At 37.6% G+C, this 27,434-nt stretch overlaps 1 protein-coding gene across 1 annotated transcript; it reads left to right on the top strand.

Annotated features, from left to right (window-relative positions):
- The first annotated feature begins 105 nt into the window (after nt 1–105).
- HSDL2 (hydroxysteroid dehydrogenase like 2) lies at nt 106–26,969 on the top strand. Its single transcript, XM_072404506.1, has 11 exons — nt 106–221; nt 420–514; nt 2,992–3,155; nt 4,018–4,116; nt 5,647–5,761; nt 17,211–17,314; nt 17,729–17,827; nt 23,567–23,761; nt 25,636–25,707; nt 26,326–26,448; nt 26,803–26,969. Exons 1-11 carry the CDS (start codon nt 219–221, stop codon nt 26,952–26,954), a joined length of 1,221 nt encoding a protein of 406 aa, XP_072260607.1. The 5' UTR covers nt 106–218; the 3' UTR covers nt 26,955–26,969.
- The last annotated feature ends 465 nt before the right edge of the window (nt 26,970–27,434 follow it).

The following is a 27,434-nucleotide window of genomic DNA, read 5'->3' as shown; positions in this document are numbered from 1 at the left end:
TCACGCCTGTCACACAGCAAAACTCCCACCCACCTCTGCGAGCCGCCCCGCCTTCCTGTGCGTTCCAAGCCTCATTTTCACACCACGAGCGCAACCAATCAAATGCAGAGATAAAGTGAGGCGCTCAGCCATTGGTTGAGACGCAGCACCTTGTCACTTGTGAACAGCAATCAGGGTGTGATCTTTCGGTGTCCCCGTCTGGAAATAGGTGACCGGTCATGGTGAGCTCTTCCTGTGGTACAAAGTGCACTTGTACTCTCCCTGTCTGCTTTGTTGCTGCTGGCTTGTAATGTGCTGCTGATTATTGTGTAAAACGTTGTGACCTTTCACTCTTGACGTTACTGGTGAACTTGGAAATGTGGAACAAAGGGCACTTAGTAGTGTATGCAATCAGATGTAACTCCTCTCTCAATTTGCAGATATTCAGACTCTCTGCAGCACGCAGCCCACTCAGCTATTGCAGGCTTGGGAGAAGTTTGTGCTCACACACAGCCACCATGCTGCCAAACTCAGGGTAAGAAGCAAAAGTGTATATATAAGATGTAAAGATATGGTGCAAAGGAACATGTCTGCTCTGTATTTACATAACTACACATTGGGTTTTCTTAAAGCTCCCCACAGCTGGAGAGAATACACTTCCATCAGTGAAGCTGGGTGATCCAGCAAACCTGGAATGGATTTCTTCAATGTCATTTGCTAGCAAATGCTTTGAATCCTTTACCAGATCCATTCCAGGTTTGCTGGATCACCCAGCTTCACTGATGTGTGTATTCTCCCTAGCCGTGGAGAGCTTTAATAAATCAGGTCTATTGTGTCATTGCCTATAGAATATCATTTGGAGCCTTTTTGACATTCGGGGAAGATTTTTCTTAACTTATGCAATCTAGAAGTGAGTTGATATACTTCCATCCTATTTTAGTTTTTACAGGAACAAGTGTCCCCATTGGGACAAATATTCTTGTGGCAGCTCAAAAATGTTAGATTTCCCTGTTCGCTCTACGTTAGTGATCAGGACATCTCCCCAATGAGGACACAGCAAAAAAAAAAAACTTATGGTTTAATATTTGCACAAAGCAAATGTACCCTTGGGGCAAGTTATTCAATAGTAGCAAATAAAGTGTGATGTGTTCATTAAATAAAGATAAATACAACAAATACTCATGCAAACATGATTTGTGTGACACATTAACTGATTTTCTATTTAATTTCCTGCAATCAAAATAAATGGAATCTGTGTTGCAATAATGTAGTTGTGATCTAGAATGCAGTACACTTCATCACTTTGTTATACCATAAATTGTACACTGGCCTATACATATTCTCTATAAATTAGTCCATATTTATATCTTACACTTTAAGCCAGCAGGTAGTGCATTATTCTTGTTTAGATGTTTGGCAGGGACGCTCCCCCCTTTGGTTTTAAGGAATTTATGTAGTTTAATAGCTAAAGCTGGTTATTGGAGTAAATGAGGAGTCAGAACTATGAGTTACCTCTAGCCCTCCTACTCTTTTCTACACATTTCTGATTTTATTAGGAATCCGCATTATTTTATTATTATTAATATGAATAATAATATTATTAATAATAAACAGTATTTATATAGCACTAACACAGTGATTAACTCAAAAATGTAATAAAGCTGGATGGGAAGAAATTGTAGGCGGGTAGCAGCCCCTGTGGTATGAACCAGCTCTTCAGTAACCACCCGAAAACAGCCGGGTGGTGCACCCAGCTAAAAGGTGCTGGGGAGAACATAGTAACATATTACACCGCGCTGTACATTAAATAGGATTGACATAAAAGGATATAACTTCTTGTGTTTAAAACTTTAGTTCCACTTTAAATATCAGCAATCAGACAGGTCTTTATTGCACAAAGGGACAGTTGATGTCTTTTCTGCAATAAAACATACCTGCCTGTTTGCTATCTCCTTCAAAAACAATTCTGAACCCACATGCACTGCTCAGTGTTCGATGCTGGGGTTACCAGGACTGAATGAATGGGACTGAGCCATCCCTGCCAATCAACAGGCTGAAGATCATAAAGTCCAGCAAAAAAGAAAATGGCACCATTTATTACAGAATGGGGACAGATAGGTGTATTTAAAGTATTGTGATCAGGCAGGTATGTTTATTTTATTGTAGAAGAGACATCCCTAGACTGTTTTTAGCTATAGTAACGCTTAAATTAGAACTAAAGACACACTTTGCAAATGGCAAGGTCAGGCAGGTGGTTATGGCTGCTGGGGAACTCTGCAATTTCAGCTTCTCTTGCGTGTGCCAGGGATGATCTCCTACATGGAAGATATGTCATCCCAGCATGGCCAATGAAGATGGATGAAACAGAAGAAGAAAGGAAGATGGCAGCTTTCTGCGCAGGAACATGGATAGGTGAGTTGGGGCTTAGGTTCCGCTTTAAATTGGTAAGCCCCAATCCATCAGGCTGCCAAATCCCAGTGGTATGCATTACACCCACTGAAATACAACCTAATAAAGACATGGCTGTACCTGTCATAAGTCTCTCTAGTTTGGGAAATCAAGACACAGAACTGGGAGTAGAGAGAAAAAAGTGGGGAGTGCAGTTAAAGAAAGGGAGATGGACAAAGATTTTCGTAAATCTATGGATAAATTGAAATAGCCCCCAGCCCAAGAGATATATGTACCAAGCCAGGTATATGTATCAGAGCATTTAAACATCACTAATCTAGTCCACATTTGCTTTCTAAACATTCTTTCCTCTTTTTTTTTTTTAACTTCAGTTTATTCACTGTTGAACCTAGAAACTTTTTTAAGCCAAGTGGGAAGAACATGTAGGCGGGTGGCAGCCCCTGTATTGTGACCCAACTTTTCAGTAACCACACAAAAACAGCCAGGATGTTACTGAAAAGTTCTGGGTGGTGCACCCAGCTAAAAGGGGCTGGGATGAACACTGATATTATTGTTGTCTTGAGGGTTGAGAACCTTTTCATTTAATGTTCTCATGTATTGCAGGAAACTTGCAGGATGCACTCTTTTCATTACTGGTGCCAGCCGTGGTATTGGAAAAGCCATTGCTTTGAAAGCGGCAAGGGATGGTGCCAACGTGGTTATAGCAGCAAAGACTGCAGAACCTCATCCTAAGCTTCCAGGGACAATATATACTGCAGCTGAGGAAAGTATGTATCAGATCTTTTATTTTTTATCTTTCAGAAATGTTTTTTTTTTTTATATTTTTCAATAAAACTGTACTTTAACATGAAAGCATAACATTTGTAAAAGATCTGTTATGGATATAGATCCACTGTGAAATAAAAGTACAGATAGGTCTGTAAGTAAATGCTTCACACTATTTTTTATAAAACATTACATTTATGATCAGCAAGCATTTCCATCAGTAGGCTTTGTGTATTTCTTAACAGAGATGCTAGAAACTGAACAAATACATTTTTATGTGACTGGACTGGTGTTTTATTTACCCACAGAACTTCTCTGAGCAGATCCCACACCTTTATTCTCTTTCCTATACCACTTTTGCTGTCAGTTATGTGTCAGACCTGTGGGATTCACCAGATAGCCTTCATCACTGGCTGATGATGGAACACCCATGAGTGGGAATAGCGGCAGTACATATATGCTGGGTACACATAGGAAGACCTGCTGCCAACTCTGCAATCAACCGATCTGTTGACCATTCAGTTCTCTTCCCTTCCCATCTGATCACTGTCTGGAGAAAGTGACCTGATAGATGTTCAAGATTGTTTGTACACATGATACAATTTATGTACTTCCAAATGAAATTTACCAAAATATCTTATCATTTCACAACTGATTTGTTGCAATTACATTTCACTTCAGATCTGATTGTTTTATTACATCAGAACTAAATTATCTGCCTATTTGTTTTTGCTGTTGGTTATCCCATTTATGTAATTTATTCATTAGCTCTCAAAACAAACTGCTGTATTAGTATTCAGTTGGCACAACCTGCCATACTATACAATGTATTTTCTATAACCACATTTTTCACTTTTACCTTAGTTGAAGCTGTTGGTGGAAGGGCCCTGCCTTGCATTGTTGATGTAAGGGATGAAAAACAAATCAGTGAAGCTGTGGAAAAAGCAGTAAACACATTCGGAGGTAAAACTTGTTCGCTTATAACATATTTCAGATACAGCTCAAGTGATAATCCGCAAAGTGTATGTTTGGAGTAAAATGAGCAGCAGTTGTCCATGTTTCACTATCGCACAGCTACATTCATCTGTATGGATCAGGGTGTGTGTCATTCAGGTAGTGGTGGATGGCATACAATAAACAGAAACTAGAGATGGGATTATAACCAGAATAGTTGATTATCAGAATATATTCTGTAACCTGACACTGGCCCAAAGTATAGAGGTAGATTTAGGCCTAAACACATGGGTATTGCCTAATCTACTTTTGTACAAACATCTTAAAGTATTAAATTCAGAAAGCAATTGGAAAAACTGATTTCTTGAATCACCATTTCAGTTGATTCTTTTTATTTATTTCCATACCAAGCTCAAAACGAGAGCTTATGATAAGGACATACATATGTGCCATAAATAGTTACATGTCATAGTAAATTTGATTTTATGCTAATAAGAACAAAAAAGTAGTAGGCCTGTGGATTTTTTTGTCACCTAATAAAGCACCAAAAATAAAGACCAATCCAAGATTTTGAGTTGTCACCATAAGAAGAAATCCTCCAGTTCCACCTGTCTCAGAGACAGCTAGTCGGGAAAGAGGACACTTCCTGTACTTAGGAGAACTTTTTTCTTTACTTCTTTTGGTGTCCACAGAGTTTAAAAAATCCTGATGAAAGGGGTACACTATTGTATCAAACAAGTGATAAGAAAATGATTACATGATCCTGTTTTTTTTCTTTTAGAACCAAAACTATTTTCCCTACTTTTGTTTTGCTACTGTACAATTGTAGGCTGTGGTCTTTTAGACAGTTTAAAGCAAAAGTGCCAAAAGCAAACAAAGTGTTTTCAAATACAAGCATAATACTTTACTCTAATACAGACCTACAGCCACCACTGGAATCCTTTTTTTTAACATTTTTATTTTTGTTTCTAGTAACACCAGTTTGTACATTAGGGAATGATACATCAGGAGGATAAGGATGGAATGTTTACATGCAGCAATTTCTTGTGCGTTGGATGCCTGTGGCTTTCACTCATGCACTTTGTCCATTAAATATATCTGAATTCAAAACATTTCACACATTTTTTTCCCTCATTTTCAGTACAACAGGGGATGTTTAAAACTGTTTTTTTTGTCATTGGGAAGATTTCTGTCCTGTTTTTGTGAGTTAACCAAAAATGTGGTGAATACCAGGACGAATATAGAGAGTAAATCTACTTGCCAAAAACGGACTACAATAAAAACCTGATGGAGGTTCTCACTCTGTACAACTAAAAAAAATTTTTATAAAAAAGGTTTTATAGGCATTTTAGGAGTGGCTAGTAAAACTCTTGTTGGGGGGAGGGTAAGGGGGCCACAGAACACAGAAGGGGAACACAGGCACAGGTACTTCTACTTCTGCAACTAGGCTTTATTTGTCCTTACTGGCAGGTAATACACTGTATTTTTTTTGTGCAGATATAATTGAATGCTTACGTTTGCTTTCATTTATGTAAACAGGTATAGACATCCTAGTAAACAATGCCAGTGCAATCAGCTTGACTAATACTGTAGACACTCCAATGAAGAAAGTGGACCTTATGATGGGCATTAACACTAGAGGAACATATCTCACGTATGTAATGTTCATTTGCCTTTTTGCCTTCCAATTTGTTTAAATAAGGTATTATAAATAATTTAGACAAAACCAGCAGTATAGTGGTAGTGCAGTGAAAAAGTTTGCTAAAATAAACCTAAATACACAGGTGTAGACATGTACGTTATGTAAATTTGTCAGCCTGCATGTTGTTGACATCTAAACAGAAGCTTACTTTAAAGAAGAACTCCAAGCAAACAGCCAAAAGGCTTTTGAAATACATGAGAACTGTTTTATCTAGCATATTTGTATGCTTGTCCATCCAGTCCAAAGGTGTACATAGCTTTGCAATCCTGGTGACCATGCTCCCCCCATGCTCCTAGTCAATCATAAACAGTGTTATCAATTATAATGAGAATTATAAAGAACTTATTGTAAACATTTATTGTATGTTTTGATGTATAACAAGGGATGCAAAAACAAACAATAATTTTTAGTAATAAGTGAAAATACTCAATATGAGTTGGGGTTGGACCCTGGTAGTATGCATACCTATCTAATGGTACCAATTGTCTATGAAAGTTTTTTTCATACTAATATTACTGCGTATAGAGGCTCAAACAAAAACTTCATATATGGTCTCTCCCAGTTCTAAGAGGTGGTGGTTGTTTTAGTATATTTAGGTGTTTTTCTTTCTTTAGGCTATTTTTTTTTTTTTTTTTTTTTTGTTATTTTTTATAGGCAACCAACAAAGATACAATGCAGAAAAACAAAATGCTAACATATGACACTAAACCAGTAAAGTTCATATTACAGAGCATAGGAGAAGCACTAACATGATGAGTACCGGTAGGCTAAGTTCTAACTAGTATAATTTTTGTTCAAGCAGTACCACTGAAGGTAACTGCATTTACATTCCTTTAAGAATTAGGAAGATAACACACAGACAGACAGAGGGGCCAGCCCCGATTTTAATCTAAATATAATTTTTAGGCATAACTCACCAATATCTGTCCAATATTTAATACATTTAATAATAAACTTTAAATAAAAAAAAAAGTTAAAATAAAAGTGCACAAAAATACTAAAACCTGTAATATAACTGTACAGTAGCATGTAATATATATATATATATATATATATATATATATTATATAAAGATTTCTTTGTATTGGACTCAAAGAAAATACAAAAGAAATCTTGTATTAGACTTCATTCCTCTGTTTTTGTGAATAAGCCTGATCTCCTGCTGCCAGTTTAATACACAAGTATAATCCTCAAGTGCTGCATCTGTATTGGTGAGGGAGCTCCACTCACATACACTGTTTTCTGTGAAAAACCAAAACTGACAATTAACTTTGGCTGCAGCTTCATTAGCATTTCTCAGACTCTTAATTAGAAAACTGTTTTGTCCAGTCATTTTCTGACATCATTTACCTTTATTAATCATTCAGAAATTGCACATAAATATTAGTAACACAAATATTATTTCACAGATCCAGCTGCATTGTTAGAATTATGGCATGATTCCATGTTAATCACTCCTACTTCTACTTTGAAAACTTAAACAAATACTCAAACAAATACTTTTTAGGTAGGATTTAAGATAAATCGAAACCCGCCATTGGCAAACTTTCCAAAATCATGAGAAACTTCAAAGGTGACACTCTATTCCTCTGATTTATGCTTGGTTCTGAATTGTTCCAGATAGCACCCAATGCACTTGTGGCACCCTGCAGGACAATGGAAGCTTATGCATGGAGTATTGAAGTGAACAGCAGTGCATTAGCTTGCATTGTGCTGTGCGGTATCACAAGTGCATTGGGTGCTATTCAGAACAAATTTATGCATTTGGGTGCTTTACAGAATGAAACTTCCCAGAACTTTACAAGTGCCAAAAATACTAAATGCACCTTTTTTGGGTGCATTAGGGAACGCATTAAAATTTTTAGATCGGCCTAAAGCAACCAAATATTAATGAAATAGAATCCTTACATTAATCTGAGCTCTCCATTCATCATTTACTAAAAAAATACTCAAGCAAAGAATCATTATGTAGAGCTAGAAGGAAGATAATACACAATAATAAAATACACACAATAATAAAATAGAACCCTGTACAAAAATCTGAGCTTCCCATTCATCATTTACTAAAAAAATACTCAAGCACATATTAATTATGTAGAGCTAGAAGGGAGATAACATTCATAAACGTACTTTGATTTTTCAATCCTTCAATTCTTCAATTCCACAAGCTTCTTCTTCTGCTATGGGCTGAACACTTGAGGTAAGTAGGTGCGAAGACATAACCCCACTCTCCTATCGCGCATCTGAGCCTGCGATGGGCCCACTTACAGGAGCCGGGAAACAAACGGGGGACATGTTCCGCGACTCTGCCCTGTGCGCCAGCCAAGCGGGGTCCTTCCCCTGACCCTGCTCGGGTTGCCACGGCCAGAGCTGCTGATCACTAAACGGGCCGCAGAAATACGCCTTTTGGGCCGTATGAGGACCGCGGGCCGTAGTTTTCCCTTGTCTGGGTTAGTGTGTATGTATGTGCTTTTCTGTGAAGGAATTTGAAAGAGAGCTAAAATAACACAATGTAAAAAATCACCAGGAATGATATTTCTGGCTGGGCTTCAGGACTGTCACCCCCACTAGATGCACATTGCATTGTTACCTCCCTCAGCAGCTCTGCCAGACCTATTACAAGGGTGGCATAGAGTGGAGCTCTGATGGGTTACATGACATCTAGGAAATTTACAAGGGCTTTCCCCACCCTGCACGCTGGATCTGAGGTCTAGTAACTGTTTCAGTGGAAAGAAGGAGTTTGCTGGGAATTGGCAATTTCAGTGGTGGGAGAAAATTTGGCTATAGAATGTCTCAACTGTATGGGCCATGTTTCGAAGACTGTTGTGCAGGAAGGGATAGCAATGTCTATGGTTCCTGCTTACTAACCCTTACAAAAGTGTTATTCATAGGGTGCCCTGCTGTGACTGTTTTTCCAGATCTTAGAATCAAGATAGATGGATATGGTGTCATACTGACCCTGTTCCTGTAGGTCAAAAACTCTGTACAGATGCTAGATTTTCAGTAATGGAAAACAGCTTTTTGTGATCATCTTGAGTAATAATCTAGTGTACTTACAAGTGTCCTTCAACATGTTTTAAGAATGTTCCTGCTGGATTACTGAATGACTGACTGCTAACTACATCTGTTGTTTAATAGAGAGGATACTGTGGTGCCCCTCCTGTTTGTCCTGCACTTACCATAGACCAGGCTGCTTGGAAACCTATCTACGCAATGATTGTTCGTGCCGATGTCACCCAAAGCAATCATGTCGTGTTTTTTTTTCTGATGAGCACATACATGTAAAACAATGTAGCTGTCCATTATTTTAGGTTTCCATGCAAACCTTGTTGTAGTAAACTAATCTTCTGTGTGAGAGGAGCCTCAGTAGGGAAGGACTGGTAGTCCCAGATGCTGTTTTACAGTGGGAAGAAAATTGTATGTGAAAAATCTAATTTAAATTACCACTTTTAAGAATTTTTGGAATTGTAGACTGGTGTTATCTTGCTAAATCCTGACCACACAAACTCAACTTTAAGTTACAATGATGATTTATATAAAATATTTTTTCTGCATGTATTGCATCATAATTCTGAAATGAAAGGGAAAAAGCTCTCCTTAATTAAAAAGCAAATTTTTACTTGAGTTTTACCATTCCATTCTATAAATTTACATCTAGGTATGTAATGCCTTTAGTTATTTTAATTCTGTAGTACATATCTGAAACTGCAGAAATTATGCGAAAGTTATATGGCCACAAAATGACAGAAAAATGCCTTTATTCATTTTTAGTTTCTTCCTGGTAACCTAGTGTACGCGTGTGTGTGTGTGTGTGTGTGTGTGTGTGTATATATATATATATATAATTTATTTTTTTATTATTTATTTTTTTAATACTACTTTTATATATATTTTTTTGTAAAGAACTGGTATTACGTTTAGAATATTCTACAAAAGCTTAAAAGGCATAGGCTGTGAACAACATATATGTCTCTGAGAAACAGAAAAACTCTGGAGCTTAATTAAACCAGGTATATTGTTCATAACCTCGCCTTCTAAAAAAATACTTGTTGTCTGGCTGCCATATTCATCCTATAGCTTCAGTACTTTCCCCAGCTTAAAGTAAATTGAGTGTGGTTTATCACATTTGCAGTGTTTGCTGGATAGCATTTGTGGCTCACTGACTGATTTCACTTTTTTGCCTGAAATTTGCTATGAAGTCATTATTGTCTACTAAATAGAAGATTCTCAGGTATGACTAAGGTAACATGTTGTTAACTCCATATATAAGGATATGTTCCTTACTACAATAATGCAGGTATACATCTTTCTATTAAATGCCATATGTTTTAACTGCTTTCAAAGCAAGGCTTTTACACCCCCTTCAGCCTGTAAAGAAAGAATTATAGTTAATTAACCCCCAGAATAACCTTCTACGTCTGGCAAACAATACCGCTTTTGAAGTCATTAAATATAGCTTACAAACGTGCTCTGTTTTTTTTTCTTGAGAAGAAAAACCCTTTTTATGTATTTTACAATCACAATTCAGCATGTCTTTGTGTAAAAAAAGTGTCATTAGAAGGAACAATGTAGAGAGCTTTGACACATTTATTAAAATGATAATGCACTGAAGTGTCTTTACTGTGTTTCATACATCGCTTCATTTGCCAGCTGGGGGAACGATGTAGTATAAATAATTGTAATAACCAAAGTGTGTTGTGTGTGTGCAGAATGATAAAATTGGCCTAGATCAAATGCACTGAAGTGGCGCTATTTAATCAAATAGATTTGAACAACCCTTCAATGCCAAGTGTGTTTTTTTGCAGTATTATATATCGCAATCAATATTTGAGAAAATGTATATAAAGTACCCTTTGGATAATCAGGGTGAAAAAAAAATAGGTTTCACGTTTTTTATAATGCCTAATATATTCACATGAAGCAGTATTGATGCACATGACTGCCTCTAAAGAGCTGCTTTCCATTACAAATCTCTTTCAACACAATATTGTGAAAATGGCTGGGAGGCACTAGGCTGCGCTTCTGCTTTTATTGAAAGTATTCTCATAACAAATTACTTGACAAGTGATATAATTCTGAATAGTAATGCAGATGGGACATAAATAAAGGAAATGGCTTCACACCAGGCCTTGACAAATAATAAAAGTTTAATAGCCTGAAAAAAAATATTGCTTCATTTAATATCAGTGTTATTGATCTAAGCCGGCATCTTTTGTGAATGCTTTATCCAGAGTGGTTAGATGTTCATAATGTTAAAAACGAAATAAGTTCATAGATTTGAACATAGAAAATGCCCTTAAGCCATATGATACCCAACCACCATTACCTTTTTTCTTTCCTTCAATTCCTAATTCTGTCTTATCTATCTACCACAATCCAATTGAAGGGTAGAAAGTGCAGTGGGGTGGTACTCGGGCGTTCTTCCCCGTCCCCACTCCATAGAGCAAAACAGCGTTGTATGTACAGCACTCATTCATAAATCGTTCAGTCTTTTGTCATTGGAAAGGATTGTGAAAGATCCTTTCCAACAACAAAAATCCACTGTGTATTTGCAGACTAATAAATGGTCTACCAGTCTTGATATAATATGATATCTGATATAATCATGAGCAGAAAAACTTAAAGTGTACTTAAAGTCAGAAATTTCACTTTACATAAAAGGGTGGACAACCCCTTTATGTAAGATAATAATTTTTTTTTTTTAAATGCATCACCCTTTTTTTTCGCCTAAGAGATCGAGAATGAATGGGAGCCCAAAGCCTCCCGGGATACCTACGTCACGCATCCAAGAAGCTCTTGTGTGCTCCTTCTGCGCATGCCCCAGCATTTTGGGCATGCGCAGAAGAACCCTTACGCGTGTGCAGTGAGATCGGCAAGTTGTTTTCCAACCTACCTCATTCAATCTCGCGCCTGGGTCGAGTGATGTAGGAAGAAGAACCCGAAAGAAGAGGCGAAGATGGCGGTGCCTGGCACATCAGCTTGGGGGCAGATACCTGGACAACGTGGGACCCAATGGAAGACACCTCCGGACCGATCTACTGCACTGCGGGATTGAAGGTAAGTATTTTTTTGTTTGTTTTGGGCATTTTTTCAGTTTACTTACTCTTTAATAAATTCTTTTAGTTGTTAGAATAAAAATTTGCCTCATAAAGTCCAAATAAAGTTACAGGTAAAGTCAGTGATTTAAATCCAGGGTTCAGTAGATTCCTCATTTCTAAATGTATTACTGCAGTACAGTATGTGAAGCAAGTATACCACCTTGCCATCTTTAGTCCCAGGCAACAAGTTGCAGAGGGAAAGAAATTATTTCTTCTTCCCTCTCAGACACCGTGGCGCTAGAGTTCAAACTTCACTGTAACTTTGTGTACCAGAGCGGAGGAAGCATTCAATGAATCAATTCAATCAATGAAGCATTTCCTGGCAAGAATCTTGCAGGTCTGTGTTTCAATGGCAGTAATTGATTCTCCACCACGGAATGTTTTGGTGAATGTCAAATTTAGAATTGGACAGCTTTGTATTTATATTTTGGTTTAAAGGGCTTTTCTAACATGCTGATTTAACCAGTGTTTATCAACCTTTTTAACATGGGGGAACCCTTGAAACAACTTTCAGGTCTTAGGGGAACCCCTTCTATGATTACTATATCCACAGCTCACAGTATATTAGTGTGGTGGTCAGGGAGAAGAATGGCTTTTGCATTGCTGGCTAGTGGGAAGAATGTCACCCTTACAGGTAGCCAAATAGACCATCTGTGTTAGTGCTTTCACTGTGCCAAGTGCCCCTGAGGGGCATTTATTGTTCATTGCTCAAGAAACCCCTAGAAACTATTTAAGAAACCCTGAACTTGATGTTTCTGTTAACCCATTGTCTTCAGTACTTTCTGCGGTCTGAGTACTTATCTGGAATTAGTATGCAAGATCAAAAGAAGACTAGATATCTGTTCCAGATCAGTGACTGAAAGTTAGAGGGTTACAATTGTGGCCAGAATACTATCACTTCTTTCATGATGGATCACCCTTAGGAATGCTTAACATTTACAGGTGGTCAGGACAATTAAAGCTATGACCTCCTACAATTGTAAATGATTAGATATAATTTCTTGGTCTGGACTGTGTCCTGCAATGAATAGGCAGCAATATCACTGATAAGCTTTTCAAGCCGAGTAGTAACTACTTCCACTTTCTGCATCTTACAGTAAGGACATTGTCAAACTTGTTAGAATAGAAGAAGTAGATTAGATTAAATTTGGACTATAGATGCACTGATCCTATTACTATGGATCAGGTAATAACATTTTTTTCTTAAAGTAGTGGTGCTTTGCTGCCATTTTTCCTTTTATATTGTTTCTACTGTCCAAATAAATATGAGACTAATATAACCACCCTTTGTTAGATGTCTGCTGTGCTGTCCATGCATTTGTGTCATTTGTTGTGAATGTATTTTATGCTGAACACTTTAACTTTTATCACTGAAATCTGCACAACAGAACATGTTCCTTTTCATGTACATACATTTTTCTGCCTTTAATTAAAAGCAATATTTGCACCCTGCTGAGTGGTAATTAGTTCTGAATGTGCCAAGTGATCACAGATTTTTCAAAAACACACCAAAGAAAGGTAAAACAGGCTAGTATTCCACTGGTATATGCAAAGTATTCTGACACAATAGAGTAAAAAGGTAAAATATACAGGACTGTGTTGAGCTGGAACAAATGAGGCTGGCCCCCATACATCCCAATGTCATGCTTTGGCGTTCCTCCTTAACTTTACCGGATTCAGATTTGACGGCACCTATGCTATTCACGAGGAACATATGGAGGGCTTGTAAAACTAAATTTAGCCTTACATCCTCGGCCTCGAGGCTAACCTCCATAATACTTACCTCACAAGTACCAGATAGTTTATCGGACTTTATGTCTGGCCCTTGGAAAGATAGAGGCCTTTATCAAATCAGGCATGTTTTGCATCCGACAGAGAGAAGACTGCTCTCCTTTGCCGAATTGGAGGAAAGGGTTGACCTGCCTCGTACTTCCTTTTATGCCTATCTACAGATACGGCATTATATTTTATCGATCCAGCCCACGGCCACTTTTCAGGCCCTCACTGCTTTTGAGAGGCTATGCATGGAGGGTCCTTATGTTAAAGGAGCAGTTTCTTCTATATACCGCCTACTGAATGGTCCCACACAGGAAACTCCTCATAAATTTAATTATATGCTTAAATGGGAGGGGGTCCTGGGACGTTCTCTGTCTGCGGACGAATGGCTGGATATATGGGAGGCAGCACACAGAAGCTCTATTTGCACACTGTATAAGGAGAACCTGTATAAAATTGTACTCAGATGGTATCACACACCTGCGGTTCTTCACCGTCTTTTTCCTAATGTGGACCCCATGTGTTGGAGATGTGGTACTCATCGGGGTACCTTAGAGCACATATTCTGGTTCTGTCCCGTCATTAAATCATACTGGTCACGTGTTAATGCTTTAATATCAGGGGTGATTCAACAACCTATAACATTGGACATTCTCACTCATCTCCTGGGTCAACCATGCTCTACCCTGCCGAGAGTTTCTCGCAAACTGGTTTCTCATTTGCTTGTAGCGGCTCGCACACTGATTCCCTCCAGATGGAAAACAGTGTCGCCGCCTTCCATGGAGAATCTGTATGCGAGAATCCAGGAGATTCGCCTTATGGAATACCTCACAGCGCTCCTTAGAGATAATCTGGCTAAATTTGAGATAGTTTGGGAGGCTTGGGATCACTACTATGCGAGCCTGCCCATCTGACCTCTCACACATCTGGTCTCCATTCTGTTAAATATTGTTATTGTTATTTACATTTTCCTCGTGTCAACCGATATTTCATGAAGTGTTATGCTATGTTTTGTTACAGAATTGGCTTTTACTGTTTTGTAATTGGAATTTGTTGTATTTAACTCTTATAGTGTGGCCTTCCTTTTGTATTACTTCCCCTTGTTTTTTTTTTTTTTTTGTTTGTTTTTTTTTTTTCCTTTTCTGTACCCTGTTGTAAATTTTCAATAAAAAACAAAAAATACAATTTCAAAAAAAAAAAAAAATATACAGGACTGATATACCACACACACAGCTCTATTGCTTAATGGCTCCCTGTGGGTACACTTTTCACCATTATTAACTTGCCATGTTTTGTTCTGCATGAGGCAGAGCTGCTCCCTGGGGACTTTAAATCTGATGACTGGAGAGGGAATATCCAGAAGCAGCAGGAAAAACAGTGAAAGTACAGCACAACAGAATAGATATTACAAAAGCAGAAAAATCCTGCACTGCAGGAACATTTTCCTCTATATTTAGCAGAGCAGTGAGCAATACAATACTGGCATTACCATATATAGTTTCAATACCATACCATATTTCACTACCATATATCATTTCCTGTTGGAATATCAGTTATCATAGGCTGTCATGGGCAGTTCTATGCTCTAGATCAAACTCAAATACACAGTGGGCCAAAATGAAAAATTCGGGCAAAGTCGCGGCCAACCTTGATATTTATTGAAAAAATATCTACAATTGAGGAAGGTTGCTAATGAATGTCAACGGAGGAGGGGGCGTTTGTGGGTCCTGATTGACACGCATGCACAGCATTCTGGGATTTGTAGTATTAACGGTGCATGCACTGTCTACCGGCCGGCCAGCTCTAGTAGACATTTGGTATTTTCTCGTTGCCCAAATATATTTACAGTGTAGGCAAGATTTGGCCTGTGGGCCTGAGTTTGACACCCTTGCCCTAAATTATCTCAAACTGTAGATATATAGGTATTTGTCTATAAAACAAAAGTTCCTAGGTGAACTCACATGTGCAGGCTAAAGTATAAGCTTTTCTGGTTAGCCACATTTACCTTTCTAGATCAGAGGTCAGCAAATTTTTTTGGCCACTAATCCATTTTAAGGGGTAGGCAGGAGCACACTAGGCCGGACTCTCTCTCGACCACCAGTAACACCCCCTGAAGGGAAATCCCTCTACTTCGCAATGCATACGGAGGGGAGGGAATGTTCCCTATTTACCCCGGCAGTGCGTCTGCGGTAAATAGCGAAGGGAGCCACCACACGGAGGCCCAAGAGCCGCACATGGCTTCGGAGCTCAGGCTCGGCTCTGGTTGTTTGTTCCGGCTCCGCCGGGGTTGCCGGTCGGGATTAAGCCTGATCGGCCAGGGGGCGTTAGGCCGGAACAAACTACCGGCTAGGCCGTATCTGGCCTAAAGGCCGGAGTTTGCCTACCTCTGTTCTAGATGTTCGAAAAAAAAACAATGAGTTCCACTTTTGTGTCCGTTATCTGTTTGCAGAATGGAAACACTAGCAGATGCCATTGTGTGACACAATTTAGTTTTGAAGGATGTTTGGACACTAATGAGCATGTTTCCAATGTCATACACTGGCTAATTTTCTGACCAGTTTTTCCCAGTTTTTCTGGAGCCAGGCTTTAACAGACTAAAAACTTCTTTTAAACATTTTATTTTGTTTTTACTGAAAAAAATCTGAAAATGTGCCAATGATTAATGATAGCTTTGTATTTGAGAAAGAAAATTAGCTGCCCATGACCTAGTGATATTAATTTCCTGTCAGTTCATGTGTCTGTATAGGAAACAAGAGATTAATTATTTTATATTATTAAACAGAAAAATGACTCATCCTATTCAGCTCCCCTATTGCACAGATGGTAGATTTTTAGTTCATTTGAATAAAACTTACACTGTGTAAAACAAATAAAATGACTATCCATCCCCCCCTTTTTTTTTTTTTTTTTTAAATCTGTGTAGACCCACTTAAGACCAGGACCAGATTTAATAACGCTCCCCACGGCTGGAGAGGATACACTTTCATCAGTAAAGCTGGGTAATGCAGCAAACCTGGAATGGATTTTTTTGTAATTTTCTGTTTGTTAGCAAATATTTTCAATCCTGGACCAGATCTATTCCAGGTTTGCTGGATCAACCAGCTTCACTGATGAAAGTGTATACTTTCCAGCCTTGAAGAGCTTTATTAAATCAGGCCCATTGTGTCTTGTTCCGTATGCAATTTAGGTACCTTAGCTTGAAGGTTTTCCTTAATGCTAACGATGCTGCCATAGCACCACCTCATATATCTACCCAGCTTACTTCCTACTTTGTTCAACGTTTACCCAAACATTAGGTTACCCACACACCCCTGCCTGTACTCTGGACTCTGCATAGGAATGAATAATAATGAATAAAAGTAAAGCCTGCATTCATAGGCCCTTTTGGGAAGATTCTGAAAAGTGACTGTACAGTTCTGATGAGACCACACAACCAATATCCTAATTTAAAAAAAAGTTACTGAACTTTCTTGCCTTGTTATTGCAATTCACATCCTGAAAAGTTTTTCCTTTTTTTTTTTTTTCAGTTCAAAAATATGTATACCGTACTTGAAAAAAAGTAAAGTGGCACACATTCTGAACCTCAGTCCTCCACTCAACTTGAATCCAATTTGGTTTAAGAATCACTGCGGTAAGTTCTAGAGTTTGCATTTATAGATTGACTGTTGTCTTCCATTTCTGAAATATGTGTCTTGAATGCTGGATATGTACAGAGTTACATTTGTTCATCCATGCATCATCCTCACAGAAATGGAAAATAAATATGACTGTGAAGTCAAAACGGATTCTTGAATGTAGTTTTTTGTTTTGTGTTGATTTGAAAGAAAACTGGCCATCTAAAAACTAAAAGCCAGTCTAGTGTTGGGTAACAATGAGGTTTTAGAACAGTAAATGCATAATAATAAAGAAAAAATAACCTAAACCCCTATTATATTGGCAGCAGATGTACATAGGATACCAGCAGTGTCATAGTAAAAAAATGTTGATTTGCATGCACTGTACAGCTTTTTCTATATTGATATTTATATTATATATTATTTTTTAGCATATACCATTGCAAAGTACGGAATGTCCATGTGTGTTTTGGGTATGGCTGAGGAATTTAAAGGAGAAATTGCTGTCAATGCTTTGTGGCCAAAAACTGGTGAGTGGTGACTTTCCTAATGCTATTTTAAATCTGTCTCTTATTAGATGTTTTATAGAAAGTATGTGTGTATATATTTATCAGAAATGCAGTGCCTTGCTCAGTAAGCAATATTGGCATCAATACTGGAGGTAATTTTATAGAGATAACTACCAGTTGATTTCTGCTGCTGATTCATTGAGCAGTCAGTAGTTTGAGATTGGTCCTTGAATTAGGTGAATTCATTACCTGCAGAATAATCTGAGGTCTGGGACTTGGCTGTGCTGTCTGGTGAACGCAGAGGTTCCGGAATCACAACACACACTTCTTTTAAATAAAAGGCAGCTCCCATAAATGTTAACCATATAGGTATTTTAGCTGCATGCTACAGTTCAGGTTTAATGGAATAAGTCCCTCAAACAGTGTTTTTTTATTTTTTTGAACAGCGTGTCACTGATAGTTTTGTTCTTTCTTGTACATTTAAATATAGGCCTTTAGCTGTTCTATAAATATCTCTAAGTAATACTGATTTTCCTATGTGAATAAAAAGAATGCTTTTAAATAGGATCTAATGAACATTTTGACTGTTTTTCGGAAAAGTGTTGCAGAAATGACTGCTGTTTTACGGATACGGTTAATAAACACAAGAAACAAAGCTGGTAATTTATTGAGAAGTTTGGTATTACTTTATAAATATTTGAATTTAAATTTCACTATGTAGTTTAAAGGGAACTTCTGAGGAAAAATGAAGGCTGCATTGCTAACCTCTCCTAAGAATGTTGCTTGTCTGTCTGTCAAACTAAATCACTGGCTTTGATACTTTGAGGAAATGAAGCACATGGATATATGCAGATCAGAAGCTTAGACTTCACTTTTGTTTTTATAATCTGTTTTGTGTAAGTGAAATAACAGAATGAATAAAACAGTGCACATAAAAAAAAAAAACAACTGTACTTCATTCAAAAAATGTTTCCAAACAAATGATAAAGCAGAATAAGATCAAAACCAATAAAACATAAAACCATTTGCTGCCATATATACATTCAAATGAAAGTTGTCCCCCCGCAGTATTTGTTTTCTGCCACTTGATGTTCTCAGTCTGATGGTTGGCATCATTTATTAACCATTCTCAGCCTAGACCAGGCATGACTATGGCCCGTGGGTCGTATAGAGCCCAAAAGGGATGTTTTTCTGGCCCCGGCTGGTGCCACCCCCAGCAGGATCAGGAGAAGGACCCCGTTGGGGGGAGCGCACCGTCCTGAGCTGCAATGGGAAAGTGGGCGGGTTGTGTGCAGTGACACAGCCACATTCAGTGGCGTTATGATGGCATAACCCAGCCCACTCTCCCATTGGCCCGACCTCTCTGTCAATTTTTTTTCAGATTGTGGCCCATGAGTCAAAGATGGCCTAGACCATCATGGACCCAATCCAGCCTGTGACTGTAAAGTAAAAGGAAAAGCAGCACAGTGATGATCTTAATTCTCTGTCACTATCTAGGCATTCTCCACCTATCAATATATTCTTGTCAGTTTAATATTTAAATTAATTGTCTCCTTGCTCTGTTTCTTGCTCTCACACTGATGGCCTGCTGTACAGTGACTTCAAGAGGCTTATATTAGGTTAATAAAGGCATTTATGATTTAAAGTCAGTCTTCAATTTACAAATGAATAAAGATCAACAAGCACACAATCATATGTGGTTCATATATTTTTTTCTTTTTTAAAAGAATGTGTTTGTGTATGCAGTCATTCTTTGTAGAGGCTGTTGGGGGTTTTTACTATTTCTAGCTGGATACTACAGGTCAGAGTGACTGAAGTCACTTCCTGCTTATAGACAAACTACGAGTCCCATGATTCCTTGCGTTGTGTATGGGTATTTATATGTGGTCAGCTTTCTATAGCACAGTGTGGTAGCTACAGAAGAGGACATTTTAAATGGAACATTAATCGTAGCCACAAGCATTAGGAATTATCATGGGGACTACATGTACACATATACAGGTGGTCCCCAGGTTAAGGACATCCGTTATACAGACGCCTCCTAGATACGAACAAGCTTCGGCTTGGAGGTTTGCATGACTTGTAGAAGAAATCTTTGCTAAACACAGGTAAGTTATCTTAGGGGGGTGAGGTCTTTCTGCAGCCTCTTGTAACTCTTTAATGACCAAGACAAACTGCAGTTTTTTTATTTTTTACATATGAAATGAATGTCTAGGCTTTATTAAGATTTTTTTTTTTTTGCTTTGTTTGTGATTAACTTACAGTGAGGATTTTATACAGTAACTGACACCATGGTGCCTAATAATATGTTGAGACAAACATCTGAATTTATTAAAATAATGTACTTGTTCCGACTTACATACAAATTCAACTTAAGAACAAACCTACAGTCCCCATGTCTTATGTAACCCGGGGAATACCTGTAGGTAGAACAATGGAAGAAAGAGAAAGACAAACAAAATATGTTTTTTTTTCTACTTTCATTTATTTGGTAAAGGTGTCACTAGTGATTACAGAGCTGCACCATCGTATCTTTTATATCACCCTTATTTTCAAAGCTTTTAGTTTTAAAATATAACTCTGGTTTTAACCTGTTTGCCTTGAAATCCTGTCTGTAAAAATGCTACTATATTACTGGTCAGTGTGAGTAGAAAATGTATACTATAAAAAAAAAAAAAAATCATAATGTTCACCATTAATCTCAATGGTGGTATAAATAATAGGTATTCTTAAATGTAAAAGCGGTACATTTAAAAATTCTGTCCTACCCCCCCGGCCGCCATCTGCATCCCCTAGCCTCGCGTCCCCAATGTTCATACATCGGGGACGCAGATGCCGGAAGGGCATCGCCAGCTTAAATAGATGCCGGCCAGGCATCGCCAGGGGAAGAAGATGCCGTGCATCGCTGGAGGACGCAGCGGGCACTGCTGGAGGACGCAGCGGGCACTGCTGGAGGACGCAGTGGGCACTGCTGGAGGACGCCGTGGACACCACATACCAGGTAAGATTTTTAACTTAATTGATTCCACATGGAACTTTTCAGACATCATACTACCTTTCATGTAAATTTAAAAATGCCAGCAAAACTTTGATTGGTTAACCACCAATATAGCTTATCATAATCTTAAAACAGTTTTTCAGACAATCATAGACACTTAAAACCAATTTGTTCATAGTAATAGAATTGTGTTGTTCAGTCTCAGTCATCCATCTCAACGCATTTCACGGAATGTAAGTCCGCTTCCTTAGGATAGACATATGAGATTGGAATGCAGAGAACCAACACATGCCCTGGGATTTCTCCCAAGAAATGAATTACAGCTCTGGAGAGAGCTCTGATTTTAAATGTTTCTTTAATATTTGTTATCTTGATATTTATACAGACCGTAGTCATATACAAAATATACCCCTGAGGAAGCCAACCTTGGCAAAACGCGTCTGGTTTAATCAGACTGAACGGGTAAATTCTCTGAATGTGATAGTAAGACTTTGTATAGCACTAATATTCCAGCCCTGTGAAATGTAACAGGACTTGGGGATATTGTATATATGTGTGATGAAAATATGCAAAAAACATAGCCTCAACCACTTTCTTTTCTGTCCTTTCAATATTAAATTATATATATATATATATATATATATATATATATATATATATATATATATACCGTATATATATATATATGAGGTGACTACTGACGATTTCTAAAAGAGAGTCAGAGTACTCTATACTTTACTTTTTGTACACAAGAAGGCAGCAAGAAAGCCGGAATAGCAGTCAGTATCGGCAACACCTTTTGCTTTTTAGTGGTGAGTAGGAGTAATAAATCCCCAGCTATGGTAAGCAATACATCTGCAATTTGAGTGGCGACCATATGAACTCTTCAGTTACCTTAAAAAGTGCAGTGCAAATTAGCATGTTGCTATTATTGCTTATGTCTCCTGGAGTATTTACAACTAATTTTGTTACTCTAAAATTGTATTTCTATTTCCAGTGATGGCTGTCTTTTAATGCCTAAATTAATATTGTGCAAGGTTTCAAGAGTAATTGATTCTTTTTGTCAGACATGTGGTCTAATAAACCAGATGAAGAGCAATAGGTATTCATAATATCAAATGTATTGAGTTAGCCAACAAAAGGTACTACCAATATTTACTTTCCTGCTTCTACAGCAAACAACCAGACAACGGATTGTGAATTCTGTTATTTGCTGTGGATTTGCCTCACATGTTTATAAAGTGCCACAGCAGACAGTTTTCCATGTATAAAGAACATATGCTGTCACATTTGCTGCTTCAAAGAAGATTTACCAACATCTAGATTACTATTTTCATTGTGAGTTAAGTAAGATTAATAACCTTCACCATTTTTATATAGTAGCTTAGTAACATTTTTGTCCGTTACCCCAGATTTGCTATAATAATGCAAACGAATGCTAATGATCTAAACCGTATACAGAAAAGGCAACTTACAGTTTTCTCTCAATGGTAAAGGTTCCTTTCTCCCTACTACAGCACTTGGTATTTCCGGTCATTTTCCCATCCCAGTACTAACCAGGCATGACCAAACTTTGCTTCCAAGATCTGGCTTATTCTCTATGTACACATCAGATTGCTTTACTTTATATTACATGAATTCCAATGCAGCATGTTGAGTTTGAATTAAAGTGAAGAATCCAATGAGATCACTGAATTGCTTTCAGTTAGAAGATCTGGCTGTGAGTTCTAACCACCCCCATTTCCCACCCTTCTTCAAACATGATTAAAGCATACCTAAACTCAGAAATTTCACTTTACATAAAAGGGTAGACAACCCTTTTATGTAAGGTAAAAATTCTGTTTGGTAGGTAATTTGCAGCACCGCCCCCTAATGCCTAGGCGATCGAGAATGAATGGGACCCACGTCACGCATCCCGGGAAACTTTTGGTTGTTCCTTTTGCACATGCCCGAGCATCTCAGGCATGATCAGAAGGAGCTTTTTCGCATGCGCGGTGAGAAACTAAGGCTATGTACACACATCATATGAATCTCGTCTGATCATCATCTCGGGGCTGATATTGGATGAGAATCTGACGTGTGTACAGCACTTGTCCGACGCCATTCATGGATCCGTACTGGCAGATCGATGAACGTCAACAACTGCAACACAAGTGAAGGGGAGAGAGTGCAGCAGGGTGCCGCTTGCTCGTTCTACCCCCTCTCCATAGAGCATAACAGCGTTATATGTACATCGCTCATTTGTGCACCTTTCAGTCTTTTGTCATTTGTCCTTTCCAACATCAATTATTGAATGAGTGTATGCAGCCTAAATTGTTTTGGTAATTCTTTGCACTTCATAAATGTTGGTGTATCTGGAGGATATTTATAGATAGTGTAATGTATGTGTTCTATTTAAATGTCTTTTCGTTTGTCATTCTTACAGTCTATGCTTTTCCTTTCTTCTTAAGTCATAGACTGAATTGTCCTCATTTCATTAGCAGGTTATGTGTATTGCAGGAGCCTGCAGGCCATAGTGCATGTGTAGTTCAGTGTAGCAGTCGGGTGGCCATGTACATGACAACTTCTGTACTATGTCATTTTTAATTTATTAGAAGGATAAACTAAATCAATTCAAATTGTATCAAACCCCTACAGTACATGATAGTCGGTAGATCCAAAGCAGATTATATGGTCAGATTTTATATTGTGTGGTTGCTTGTAGACTATAGGTTGTTTGCTTAAACATGTTCTCACAGATATTTTCTCTTGTGTTTGTATAGCTATTCATACAGCTGCTATGGATATGTTGGGAGGCTCCGGAGTGGAAAAGCAGTGCAGAACGTCTGACATCATAGCTGATGCTGCGTACTCTATTTTAACAAAGCCTAAGAGCTACACTGGAAACTTTGTCATTGATGAGGAGTTACTGAAGGCAGAAGGAATAAAGGATTTTGATGTCTATGCCGTTTCTCCAGGTAGTAACATTAAACTGCATGTTCTAAAACCTGTGGTCAAAATCAATTGCTGTTTATAGATTCTACCTCTGTAAATTAATGGTTAAATGGACACTATATGAAAAAAAAATTTTTGGGTCAATTTATGTTTATTGAATGTTGTAAATGAGAATTTACAACACAAATGGTATAAATGTTTACAAAATGTAACAATTACATGTTAATAAATTTAAAAAAACGGATAGTAACAAAACAATTTCTTAAATAATAATAAAAGGGAATTAGGGTGGGAGGGGGCTTCATTGGGTGGGGTATGGGTACAACCATGCAAGGGTGTTTAGACTAATAGGATGTGGGTCAGGTGGGGGGGGGCTCCAAAACGATTTGTCAACATGGTGCGCAAAAACATTTTTTAGACCTGTGTTTGAGAATTTCTTAGAAATTTGCCAAGTTCACCATTAACCCAGACTGTGTTAGATTTTCTAGGACTTTACCCAGACTTTCTGTGGTCTTTCCCCACCTTTTCATAACTAACCTGGCATTCCAGTCATAGCTATTGGTAAATGGGGTGCAGATGAGCCATGCTGATGTCTGGTAAAAAAAAGATTATTTATAATATTTCTATTGAAATAAAGGCATGTAGGTTTTAAATATATTGTATGGGGACATTTGATTAATTCTTCCTTAAGCCTTTTTTTTTCTAGAAGATGAGATTTGATAATGAGCCCTAAGCATGTGTGACTAGGCCAGAAAAGAGTGCATTTTGTAACTTTGTGAGACGTCACAGGGTGAAGAACTGCAGCATTGAAGTGTTCTATGTAACATAAACACAAACAAGGCAGAGCAATTTCCCTTGAGTGGTACTAGCTGCAAGTGTGACACTTAGATTTAACATATATTCAAAAGTAGGTCTGGTGTACATAAAAATGAATTTTTTAAAATAAAAATTTGTAAAGTTACTAAAAAGTTAGAAGAGTGATTCCAGTTAATAAAACAATGAAAGGTTGCCATTGAGGAACACACGTAGCAATATTATGAGGCAAAACAATACAAAAAAATTTAATTTAAAATATGATGATATTAAAGATTTCATGTGATATATATGAAGAAAATGTTGTGGTAATTGGTACAGACATTAAAACTTCAAGAGTTTATAAGGCCAGTCAGAATTCTAGAAAAAGTAAGAAAGGGAAAACATTTAGAAGGTAAAAGGGTCAATGAGGGATACGATGTATAAAAAGTGGAAAGAAAGGTAGGGTAAGACATGGTAACCAACCTTCGGTGGTGAAAGGAGTTGGCAAAGAGGATCATGGTTGATACATTGATGTTTTTAGTGTCAATAAGTTTGACGTTATGATGAATTTATGAAGTTAACACCTGGTTTCCTAAAAATTTGTAGTATATTGATCAAGCAATCGCCCTGTTTCTATGTACTCCTTAGTCGTTTGTTCTCTGTGACTTGCTGTTTGATAGGTGAGGCTGAGATAGATTTTTATAATAATAAAATAAGAATAAGAAATGCTAATATAAGAAACAGATAGATGGCCTAGGGATTATGAAAACAAAAGTAATGTTAGCTATCTTAGTAGTCAATGGTTGTGTTGACCCTGTAAGTGATTGGAGGATTTAGGATAATATATGTTAAAGGACATCCAGAGTTATAATAATCTTGCCGGTTGCAGATATTGTCAGTATAAATTTTTTGTTTTTTATTCAGTCATACTAAGGTTTAATTAAGGATAAATAGATCATGGTTATCAACTTTCAAATACTTTCTAATTAGTACCATAAAACTAACACATCAACTTGTAGTACAGCAATTTCACATTTGGACTTTAAAGCAGAAACACACAGAGGAATGGATTGATTTTAACATTCTTAAAAATTTCTCTTAGGGCATCCTCTGCTTCCTGACTTTTTCTTAGATGAAAACCCAGATGTTGTCACCAAAAAGTTGGAGGAGCTGGGTAAGTAGCTGTCTTCTTAAAGGTTATTTTGGATGTAAAAAAATTGAATATCAAATGTACAATTACACAACACTACTGTCAAATGAAAAAGAGAAGCACTAATGATGAAGTTAGTGATTTGAAATGGTACCACTGCAGCTAATCTTTCTGCCCAAATGTAGAAGTGGAAGTGTCTTAGGAGCCTCATATTAAAGGTTACCAACACTAAAGTGTACTTCAGTCATTAGAAGGTGTTTTGGCATTCTGCAACTTTACTTCTACAACTCGCTACATGATTTACTGTATTACAAATAAAGCAACTGGGACCGATTGTAGATACAGTGTAACCATTTGCTAAGTGCTGTTACCTGCTATAATGGAATACCACCATTACAGTTTTCATATCCCGTATTGCACCACAAAAAGAGTAAACACCTTGGCAGGGCACAGCATTCAGCACAAGAAAAACTTGCTTGATGTGTGGTTCATTTGTGAGTGGGGCCAAAAAGAATGGGTCTTTTGTGCTCATGGGCTTTAAAAATGTAAATTTTCATTTGTACAAAAATGTATATTTTCTATGAAGCCACTAAATTGCATTATCTTTCATTTATCATGCTGATGTTTCTTCTGCATTTAAAGGTGGGAAAGAAACAACGTCAAATGCCCAAAGTCCGGTGGAGGATACCTTTAAAACCATTGGAAAATTGGTCAATGAAGATGCTGTTAAGTCTGTCAAAGGCATCTATCAATTCATACTTTCAGGTGGGAAGTTCACTGCTAGAGTAAATTGCTAGTAATGAGCCATACATAAATAAAAAGGAAAATGAAGTTGTGTGAAATTTGGGAACGTGCCAGGTACTAAGTCACCCCTCAAACCAGTGTTAAATATCTGTAAGACAGTAAATTGCATGCCATTTCTTTTCTTAATATATGATACTCTGTAGTTACAGTATATAAAACAGACTTTCCCATTGCTATATTCATTACCCTGGATACTACAAATTTTTAAGTTGAAGCTTTTTCAAGTTACACCTCCTTTTACTCTTCCACAGATGGTAGGTGAAAAAACACACCTTAAATGGTCTATTAACATTTTGTGAACCGCTTTCATTTTAGGGTCAGATCAAGGCACTTGGTATTTGGACCTGAAAAATGATAAGGGTGCAATTGGAAAAGGGGAACCATCTACAAAAGCTGACGTAGTGATGAGTATGGACAGCGAGGACTTTGTGAAAATGTTTACAGGTTGGTTAAAATTAACTAATTAACATGACACAAATTATGAACATACTGTGATAATTGTGGTTAAGGTATGGGCCTGTGTTGCCTCTAAGCACTCAGTATGTGTATTTTAGGAAATAGATGGATTTGGGCAGTTGGCCATTGCTGGCAAAACACATTCTCCCTTTCCCAAGTTTCTGCAAATTTGACTCATTAAGTGTATATAAACCTTATTAATGGTAATTTATGAATGCATTACCTTTTCAATATTAAACTCTTAACATGTTCCTTCTTTTTTTTTAGTAACATTCATATTAAATAGCGAATACCTGATGATTCTGCCGGTCTTCTTGTTTTTGGGAGTATTCTGGCCATGCTAGGCAAAAAATAAGATCCCTCCTAGTGTGGTCCATTTGTGTATTTTGACCTAAATGCTTCGGAACACTGTAAGAGTATTTCTCTATTCAGACTGGAGCTGATGTTCCTTCATACAGCTGATGCAACCTTGCACTTTGACATATGTCAAG

This window comes from Pyxicephalus adspersus, chromosome 3 (genome assembly GCF_032062135.1).
Source record: "Pyxicephalus adspersus chromosome 3, UCB_Pads_2.0, whole genome shotgun sequence".
In the NCBI taxonomy this organism is placed as follows: domain Eukaryota; kingdom Metazoa; phylum Chordata; class Amphibia; order Anura; family Pyxicephalidae; genus Pyxicephalus; species Pyxicephalus adspersus.
The sequence above is the reverse complement of the archived record's forward strand: the minus strand, read 5'-3'. Positions and strand labels throughout refer to the sequence as shown.